The sequence below is a fragment of the Pinus tabuliformis genome, chromosome 4_2 (assembly GCF_031772625.1).
Source record: "Pinus tabuliformis cultivar Carrire ecotype Pingquan chromosome 4_2, CPIR1, whole genome shotgun sequence".
Taxonomy (NCBI): Eukaryota; Viridiplantae; Streptophyta; class Pinopsida; order Pinales; family Pinaceae; genus Pinus; species Pinus tabuliformis.
In genome coordinates this window covers 876690115-876701292 of record NC_142304.1, presented here as the reverse complement: position 1 = coordinate 876701292, position 11178 = coordinate 876690115, and the positions used below count along the sequence as shown (strand labels likewise).

Here is an 11178-nt window from a genome sequence, read left to right as displayed (position 1 = left end):
GACTTCAAATCTTACTAATCGTAGAATTTGCAGTAATGTCAATACTTCAAATTCAAAATTATAAAATTACATTGAAGACCATGAGATTTGTACACTGAAGGCCTTGAGATTTAAATCAGTCTGCAGAATCAGTTTGTAGTGTGGTATTATTGAACCAAGCTTGTTTCCATCTCCTGAGCTTATGTCTACTGTATATTAAGGTATCCAGCAGCTATATTGGATACGGGGAATTCCATTTAAGAGAAGGATAGCAGTCAATTAGAGAGGGCAACGTTTTCTTCTAAAAAAATATTTATTGGACTGTAAAGAAGGTTTATTAATGAGGGGCTAGCTTTGTTGGGAACCATGTAGTTATACCAAAACCTGATAGGGATAAGAATTCATGTCCCAAAACACATAAGGAGTGCTGGTTTGTCCATATCCTAATCCAACAATCATCCCAGACTGATCGAAATGAGTCTGGAACTTCTGGACCTATTCACTTGGGCTCTAATACCATTTATTGAAAACACAATGGTAATTAAACAAAAAAAAATATAACTATTAATCATTGATAATGATGACATCATCATAGATAAAAAATGAACTAGAATCAAGAATTCAATATGACTAAATATGACTAAACACACATAGGAATGCTAGTTTATCCAATATCTAACCAACTTTTAATCACTAGAACACAAATGTATAATAAAATTTTAATTACTAGAAAATAAACCTATAATAAAATTGAAAATTCATAAATGAGTCATTTTCCTCTTAACATTAAGACTCTTGTAACATTAACGCTCTTGTCTACAATATCTTGAAATTGAATAACACCGGCAAACAAGCTCAATAATCATGATTCTGACTTCTGATTATTATACGACTTCCCCAATTAGACAAAGTATAAATGCAATAAATTTTGCATAGAACCATGTTTAGAAATTAGATATTGATCACAAATAATTCGGTCTCCCAGTTATGTTACCGTTCTTTCGCAGCCTCCTGAACTTGCATGAAGCTGAAAACTATAACCAATATTAAGTGACCCATTTCTCTTGTATCTTATAACTAACGCCTTGGTAAACGTTGATAAATAGTGAAAGACTGGCATCACAAAGTATATTCTCACAACGTCTTCATATATTAACCAAAAACCATGACATTAACGATATGATTTTTACAATTTTCCCCCCTCCCAGCCATCGCTGACTGCGAGAGATGCACGGACGTACTAAGGCTAACAGTCTACATGGAAACTGTGAATTTCCACGAAAAGATAACAGCACCTATCTACTATCTACTTTACAGTTTATATAGAGCTTGCATACTGAGTTGTACTTTGTTACATATAATACCATCAGCAAAGCTCTTAATCATGCAATCTCATGGATGGCATCCTACATTTATTCAACAGGATAATAGTGATCATCAACTGTTGCTTCCCCATACCGAGCAAAGTCCTCCACGAGTCTAAATAATTGAAGCTCTAGGCCTACTAATATCTATATACTGAAACGATAACAAATAGGGACCTTGAAGAACATGGGCCTAAAAACCTAAGGGTAGTTGAACGGGTCTAGCAAATGGGCATGATATTACAAGGAAACACGTTACAGAAGAATATGGCAGAATCACGTACGACAGAAACACTTTGCACATATAAGGATAATAGTAGGTTATGGAAAATCTTACAAAAGAACATAGGAAGTGATCATGTGAATGTGACCAGACATGGGATAGTGGGCAATATATATTTGGAGGAGAATACATGGATATAGAGGCAGATGATAGATCTTCAGGGACACAAATTGAACAATAAAGAGATAACAAGGCTTATAAAGAGATGACATGAAGTACAAGGGGTGAAATCACAGATATTTTAGTCCAAGGGTAAGCTCACTATTGTCATCAATGTTGTTGTTAGATAGTGGGCTAATTCTAGATAGGTGTTTGGCTTTAATCACCTTGGTGAAGCACACTGGTATAGGTTTATCCAATTTACCAGGGATACTGTCCATAAGCGCAAACAACCTTGGGCTCCAGATTCACACATAACAAGGAGAAGAAGATATATATAGGGATCGCATCAGCTGTAATCAGACTAAGAACTATGACAGAAAATACTGGAGAATAACAGAAGATGAAAACACATATATGACACATACTTTACTGGGTACTTCAGATTAGGGCTATCCCCCCTTCTAACTGCAGACCTGATGATCACTGGATAGCCAGATAGCAGACAACGTCAATTTGGATTAGGAACAGCTATCATCATAGGGACATTTGAATTGGGATCATTGGGCACAAAGTGAGTTGCAGCCTGCTGGTGCTGATGCTGGAGCTGGAGCTGGTGCTGATGCTGGAGCTGGTTCTGATGCTGATTCTGATGCTGATGCTGATGCTGAAGCTGGTGCTGGTGCTGGTGCTGGTGCTGGTGCTGGTGCTGGAGTACATTTGGTTGCTGTTGCTGCTGCTGCTGCTGCTGTATTGGGGGACGCTTTCGTTTCTTTTTCTCATAAGCAATTCCCCTTGCCTTAGCCTGTGACTCCCTCACTTCCCTGAGATAGAGCCTGACTGCCCGGGCTCCAAACGGGTTGGACTCGGGCTTCCCACCATTCTCCTCGTATGCTGCCCTGAGTCGGCCTATTAGGGCATCCAGGCTGCCCCAGGCCTGCCGGAGCGGGCAAGCGCAGGGTGCGGGCGGGTGAGGGTGACCGAAAAAAGGGCAGGCGGGAACATGGACCTTGGTCTTCCCGAACTGATCCAGATAATGGAGGAACTCGACCACATGAGCCCCGCTGCACCTGGGCAAGGCCAGAGGCGGCCTGTGGTTCTTCAAGTACTGACCAAACGTGTTCCAGTCCCTTCGTTTCTGTGACTCGTATCGGCTAGGAGCCGGAGAGGCCGCTAATTCCCTGTTGCCTTCATTAATCCCATTGGAAGGAGGAGCTAGCTGTGCCGTTGTTACTGATGATCCTCCTTGCCCAACTACAACCTCTGCACTCATCCTTGTGTATATACTCACCCCGCTATATATACAGATAACCAATTGTGTATATATTCACCTTAATACAGAACGGGTGGTATTCAAGCTCTCATCAAGGTTATAATTTCAGACGCCTTGATGTATATATGTGTGTATATATCATCTACTTGAAATCCATGTCAGTCTAGTCTATTCCCACCCTCAAACCCTAGAACAACCTTACTTGTGCAGTATTTCGAGTGCTTACAAAACCGAATAAGGGGGAACTTGGACAAATGGGTATGCCAAAATCAGGGTTCCCGCTTCGTAGACTCGACAATTCGGCTGAGCTACTATAATGGGGTATGAAATACACTTTGGCAGAGATCGAGCAGAATATAACAGACATACCTGGGAGACCTCCAGCATAATAATATATATGAAAGATAATATATCTGCAGCAACGAGGAGAAGTAGTCTCAGACTTTCTCAGCTATTGAGTACAGGAGACTGACCCAAGATTTTTCTGCATAAATCATCATCCTGTTGTGTGAAGCGAAGAGACGAAAGATTATAAAGACGGATTCAGTGAGAGCACTGGCATGCACTACCAATAGGGTTTGAAGACGTCGGGGATTGGATGGAGTGATGTAAGAAAGACGGCGGCGGGGTATTCGTGACGCCATACTGAGCGTCCACAGTTTGATGCACTAACGCTTGTTTTTTATTTTTCCTGGGGTTAAAATGTGGTTCACTGTATTAATCTCTAGTAATACCCACGCCCCCCAAAAATACAAACAACAAACATTTAGAGGAGTCAAGGTAGATAGGTAGAATTTTAAATTTAGGTGAGGAGCAAGACAATAAACCATTTGGTATTCCCTAAGTTCAAGGACAATATTTCCCTCAGATTCTGAAATATCAAAGTAAATAATAGGATGACATAGAATAATATCTACCTATAGTTCCTAAAAACTAAAAATCCAAATAAATAATAAAATTACATAGATAAACATATCACAACCAGAAATTCTAACTACAGACAACATTTACTCCTATTCCAGAAGATCAAAATCGATAATTACATTACTCCTATCCCCAAGATAAATAATTGCATTACATAGACAAACAGCAAAAAAATTCAAACCCAGATAAGAAAAAAAAACTAATGTTGTTTACTCCAACTCTTTGGTTTGTTCAGCCTAGAGTTATTTTATGTGTTTTTCCCTAAAGTTAAAAACTTTTTTCATAAAGGAAAAATAGAAATATATGGAGCGAGAGAGTGCCCATTGACAAGATAGAATGAAATTGATTGATTTTTTAAAAGGTTCAATGGCTAATCATGTTTCACTTTTCCACTAAAGTGGTTTGTACAATCACTATTGTTTATTGCGTTTCCACCTCTATTTTCAAAGTGATATTTGATTTAAATACTTAATTGGTTTGCAATGGATATATTTACTTAAATTTAAATTTTGGGATTATATATATTTTTTTAAATTTTTTAATAATTGTATTACTGGTTTTAATTTAATATATTTAAATGAAATATCTATATATATTAAATATTTCACTAAAGTAAGTATATATATATATGTGATTTGTCGATATCAATCTTTTAATCATTAATGTTCATTTATTTAACAATTTTGATTATGGTAATTTATAAATTTTTAAGAAAAAGATGCTTTTATAATCTAATTTGACATGTAATATGATGTGTGATATTTATAAAATAAAAATAATTTAATGAGAAATAATATTAATATGTACTTTTTGTAGTTGGGATTTATTTTTAATAAAATTAAAAATATATATTAATAGAATTTTATATTGAATTTTTTATATGTTTTTAAAATTAATGGTTTATTATTAAATTGAATATATAATTTTTTTTAATTATTTTTAAAATTTAAATATTTTTAATATAATTTTAAAAATTATATATATTGTTTTTCAATATGATTAACATTTATTAAGATCAATGTGGTTTATGGCACCTCAAGCAAAGAGAGTCTAATTGTTATTCTTCAAAATCTTGTTTCTTTGATGGCTATAGTTGGGTTGGCTTAATAACTCAAGAATATTGGAGGTGTAACTCATTATAGGGAATTGAGAGTGGATGTGGGCAAAAGTGGGGCAATTTTAATTATTTATTTTACCTCGTAATTACTAAGCTTACCGCACGTTAGTGATTCCAAGGCTTACCTACCATGCCCGCTCAATGTATAAACATTAACATAAGAGAGCGGTTTACATTTAATGACTCTTGGGAAATCCGACATACTCGACATACATATGCCAACACTGTACATTAATTAATTTATTAGATTTATTGTTAACAATACTATGATATGTGTTGTACTCGCATGGTTAATGCCTTTGCATGAAATCGCGAGAAGGCTCTCGTGGCATGTGACCGTTGGCTTGATTTTCCCCCTCCGATCTCGGGTTGGCAATCTAACGGCTCTCAGCAGCTAGGGTTTAACTTTGTAACTATCCCTCCCACGTTTGACTGTCGATGGAGTCATTCGGGTGATGTTGTGTTCTGGTTTCTCTGCTCTGCAACTCAGCTAGTCATCCGCTGCCCTCAGAGGGTTTATGTTTGTTCGTTCCGATTCCGATGGGGTTTTGTGCTATGCTCCATTGAGAAGGTACTTTATCACACTAGTTTCCTCATTCCTCTTGTATCTGTGCCTCTTGCTATGGATTTCGCATTGGGGTTATTGAGATTGGGGTTTTGATTGTTCATTCAAGTGTACAAGGAACTTCTGCTAGCTTACCCATCATGTTGAAGGCAAACTAGGTAGATCTTGACCTCGGAAAGGTGAGTAATAGAGGTCTCAACTAAATTTTTTTATGGTTTGCTTTCTTTATACCAATTTGATGACCGATACTTATTTTCTCGGTATGTTTTGGCACAGGTGGACTACCCTCTTCAGAAATTTCCCTATCTCACGTATTTTCTTGCAACATCTATAGTGATTTGACCCTTAAACTCGATGAGAAATATTTTGGCTTTCAATTTGGTTTCTAACCTGCTTTCTGCGTTCTGGGCAGGTATTAATCAATGTCACATTCACATCTTTCGTGGCCATGGTGACTTCCATCACTTCCTTAATGCTTATGGGCCCGCGCCTTTGTTTACAGGTTGGTTATCATGCTGAACCCTACGAAGCGAGCTCTATTCCACTTGTTTCATTTTGTTATTTGGTTGAATTCTTCACTAGGTATCAATCTTGTGAAAGCGCTTGATTTCGGACGGAGGCTATATGCCTCTCACAACAGGTTTTTAATGTATTATTAATGTGGGGTCTCGTAATTTTTACGAACTCAGCTCATTCTAGTTCTTTATGGCATAGCCGGTGTGACTTTGCCGAGGGTTAAGTTGATTAATTTTGGCTGTTGAATGTTTATAGAAAGGATTGGTGACACAATTTTAAGGTGTTCCGCTATCATGGATACAGTTTGAACGTCATAAGGGTTTATGTTTCTTTCTTTTTGAAAAATTAAATGGCTTCTGAACCAAGACTTGTATCGATACACCTCAATTCTCATTTATGGTTTACTCTTTTTCATTAATAGAATGAATAGGTTATCGCCTTATTTATTCCATTCTCGAATTCAATGATAGATGGTTTGAATCCTTTCGTTTGTTAAAAAGAACATAATATGATTGAAGACAATAACTCTTTCTTAGAGAATGATTGTTTACTCTAGATTATTTCTCTCTTTTCATTTGACATTTAACCAAGAATATTTGAACTCGCTATCATAAATATTTGTCACCTGTTATTAACAATACAGTTCTCAGAAAACTATATGATATAAGTACTAAAATACTACAACAATTAATCCATTATGTTAGTTATACCAAGCATACAAGATATTAGCATTCCCTCCCTCAATATCTATGATATCTACTTTCCATTTTCTAGGGTATTTAGTTACAATTCTTCTATTTTGAATAACATGCATTGCCATGGTTACATATATCTATCCTTTGTTCAAATCACAGTTAATTTTCTTGAATAAACATTTCTAATTAATTCAATTTGCAGAACCGGTAATATCATTTTCGATTAATGTTTCTTAAGGACAGAATTAGATTACTTATATATTCACAACATTAGTAATTATGTCATTATGTTCTTGCTTGGAAGGTCTCACCGCTGAGTCATGAGTGTGGCAATTACATCTAGACTCTCCCCCGAGCTATTCCTTCTCCAAATAGTCAATTGTGTCTGTTACAATGAGATATCTTAGGCTTCACGACTCATGGTCTAACCTCAAGTCACATACCTCTCCGACTGTATTCGAGTCTTTCCCACTGGTTTATTCCAACGAGCTCAAGTAAATCTGTGTAGCATTATTTATGCCCCCTTTCCTCATCTCATCTCTTATTTTTCATTCCACCCCCTAGGACTTTCCTCCCTTCCTCCTCTTGAGGAAGAAAATGAGTAATTGTTTTTTATTTAACTGTTTCTCGACATTAACAATTGTTTCTTTCAGTTCTTGTTAAAATACTTTAACTCTTATTTATTCATTAATCAGGTAACAAAATATGTCCTAGCCTCTGAGCCTCAGCCATTTAACATTCCATGTCAAATAAAGTAATAAGTAAAACTTAGTAACCACAGTAATTGTTCATGCAATATGGGGTGTTACATCACCCCCCCCCCCCACTGTGTGAGGAACACTGCTCCTGGTGTTCTTTTTTATTTAAGAAAATAATGTTAAATAAGATTTTCACATAAATTCCTCTTCTTCTGAGGTGGCCTCTTCTGGGCCAAAGTGCTTCCGCTCCACTTTAATGTGGGTGATGGCTCACTTCCGCAAGGTGGTTTCTCTCTGATCGAGAATACGAAGAGGTTCTCCAAGAAACTCTTCTTTTGGTTCGACTTGCACATATACAATCTGTTGTCAGAAACATCTCAAAACAGCTAATTTAGAAGTTATGTATTCTATTAACTTATTACCTGTATATTTTCCTAGTTAATTATATGTTGAGGGTGGTACACATAATTTTTTAGCAAGGAAACATGGAAAACATTGTGGACCTAGATATGACTTGGTAATGCAAGCTTGTACTTTACAAGTCTAATCCATTCTAAGACTCGAAAAGGTCCACAGTACCAGGGTGCTAACTTAGCACAACCCCTCCACTATAAGCTACTTTTTCTGGGCTTTACTCTGAGGTGTACATGATCCCCCAACTAGAATTCCTTGTATGTTCTTTTTTTATCTGCATAAATCTTCTCAACTTTTAGATTCTCACGAACCTTCTTAACCGTCTCCTCCATTTCTGCTAATATGTCATGACCCAAGGTTAGTTTATTGACTAGACTATTCCAATCTATGGGCACCCTGCACTTTTTTCCATACAACATCTCAAAGGGACTCATGCCCAGTGATTCATGGCGATCGTTATTATAAGAAAATTCCACTAAGTGGAGGTAATCTTCCCACTTATGCGATTGTTGCATCACAAACATTCTTAACATGTCCTCCAGAACTTGATTCACTCGTTCTGTTTGACCATCTGTCTGTGGATGGTAGGCGATACTAAATTGAATCTGGGTACCCAACCGAGAAAAGAGTGTTTTCCAAAATGCGGATGTAAATTTTACATCCCTTTGAGAAATTACGACCTTAGGTATTCCATGCAGATGGAAAATTTCCTTCATAAATATGTCTGCAATTTCCACAGTTTTGTAAGTGGATTTTACAGGTATGAAATGAGCGGTTTTTCTTAGCTTGTCCACCACCACCATAATTAAGTTGTGTTTCTTATTAGTGTGAGGTAAACCTGTGATGAAGTCTAGAGTAATTGTCTCCCATTTCCACTCTGGAATGGGCAATGGTTGCAATAGCCGAGCGGGGTGTTGATGCTCCGCCTTCACCAATTGGCACTCCAAACATTTGGATAGGTACCCGGTGACATCTTTTCTTAACTTGGGCTAGAAATAACATTTTTGATGGTAGAAAATAGCTTCTGGTACGCTAGGTGGGAAGCATACGGTTTCCTATGAAATTCATCCAATATCAATTGTTTGACGGAGTTTTGATTAGGAACATATATTCAATTTCTGAAGGTTAGCATTTTATTTGGATTTATTTAATAATCAGTTGTCTCCCCTTTCACTTGAGCTTCCATTGCATGCTGCCAAAGGAAGGCATTCTCTGGGTCCTTAAGGGAGGCTTCCTTAATTATTTCAGGGAGGTTTGATCGTACCTGACAGAATTGAAATTCATAAATATAATGTAATTTTCTGCTTAATGCGTCGGCCACTCAATTTTCTTTCCCTTTAAGGTGCTTCATTTTGAAATTGAATTCGCTCAAAATGTTGTCCATCTAGCCTGCCGAGCATTTAAGCTCGATTGGTTAAAGAAATTTGTAAGGATCCTATGATCTGTTAATAACAAAAATTTCTTCCCCAATAGGTAGTGTCACCACATTTTAAGTGCATGCACTACTCTGTCAATTCAAGATCATAGGCAAAATATCATTGCTCATATTATTTCAATTTACGTGATTCATAGGCTATAATTTTCCCTTCCTGCGTTATTACTCCGCCAAAACCTTCTTTACTTGCATCCATGCAAATAATACTGAGAGGGGGGGTGAATCATTATTAGCAAGTCAATAATATTTCATTTCCATATTCTGATTCATATACGCTACTTCAAATACTGAAACTTGCGTGTGTACGCAACTGTATATAATGCAACTAGCGTATACATTATAAACTTATAATTTAGTTAATTCTTCATATGTTGATCTGTAATTTGTGCATCAGAACCATATAAACAGTAACCAAGAGCAGTAAAAACAAAATAGGCAGTCACACACATGAACACAAGATATAAGGTGGAAACCTAGTGTGGGTGAAAACCACCTGCTGCAATCGTCTATATCTTTCTTTTAATAAGAAACTTATTTTTACAATATTTTGTACTGGTGCAGTCTTATACGAGTATGCAGGCTTCTACCTATAGAAGGCTACAACCTTCTCTTGTTCTCGAGCTTCTCCTGGAAGGGAGATACAACCACCTAGCTCTTGTACTAGCTGACGTACTAGTACGTAGGTGCTGACCTACAAAAGGCTACAACCTTCTCTTTTCTTCCAGGGACCACGTTTCATAAATTTTCAGACTAGATCCATCAATAACATCAATCAAACGTCAAATATATATGCATCAACAATCCCCTTTGCACCAACCAAAATTGAATCAAACAATCACTTCTTTGAATGTTGTAACTAGAATACAGGAATAGTAACCAAAACCCAAGCCAGAACCCAGAATAATGCAACAACAATCACATGTAGCTAAAGCCTATTTTATGAGGTGTACGCTACTTCAATATGGCGAACATGCATGCATACGCACTTGTATCAAGGCAAACCTGCGTATACGCACTTTTGAATTGTCGAACTGGCGTGTATATGTGACTTTGCTATAATGAACCTACGTATAGATCTGTAAATGATCATTTAAACTTTACAATTATTCAGACATTAGTTATACCCAGATCATCATATTTATATATTACGACATGCACCAATTATTAAGATAAAAGATCAAAAACCACACTAAGATACTTGTCTTCAAGCCTTAAGATCTTGACCCATAAATAGAACTTATCCTTCATCAAGCGCTAAGGTTCATCCTTCATTCAGATCCAGCTGTGCACCATAACCCAATAACCTGTAATCTAGATCTTTCTCTTCATTAGATATTCAATTCATGAGTGTCTTTGCCTAATGATCTTCTCCCCCTTTTATATTCTTAGGCCTTACTCAATACCATGGTCCAAAACCACTTAGAATCAATAACTTGGACCAAATACCTGGGGTCAACACGTCGGACAAGATACCTTGGACCAATACCATGGATCAAAACCAAGTTTTCCAACATGTACATGTCTTTCCTTTCGTGAAAGTGTGTGTGTACGCCATACGCGCCTTTTGGTCTGCGAACCCGCGTGTACACGCGTCTTGGTCAACGGGAACCTACGTATACCTCTCTTTCTTCATTCTATGAGCCTGAACTGTAATCTATCATCTATGAAAGTTGCCATGAAGGACAACATCTATGTCATAATGCCAAGAATCTCCCCCTCTGGACTTGATGGCAACCCCAAGTCACTCTCCCCCTTTGTCATCAAGGGTAAAGGGTTATGCTCCCCCTCAGTACATGCTGAATTCTCTGGTGTGCAA

The 11178-nt window shown here is 37.1% G+C and overlaps 1 protein-coding gene across 1 annotated transcript; it reads right to left on the bottom strand.

Annotated features, from left to right (window-relative positions):
• Nucleotides 1–1110: 1110 nt before the first annotated feature.
• On the bottom strand, nucleotides 1111–3542 carry LOC149172491 (protein LIGHT-DEPENDENT SHORT HYPOCOTYLS 4-like). Its single transcript, XM_089424329.1, has one exon. It carries the CDS (start codon nucleotides 2996–2998, stop codon nucleotides 2237–2239), a length of 762 nt encoding a protein of 253 aa, XP_089280455.1. The 5' UTR covers nucleotides 2999–3542; the 3' UTR covers nucleotides 1111–2236.
• Between the last annotated feature and the right edge of the window lie 7636 nt (nucleotides 3543–11178).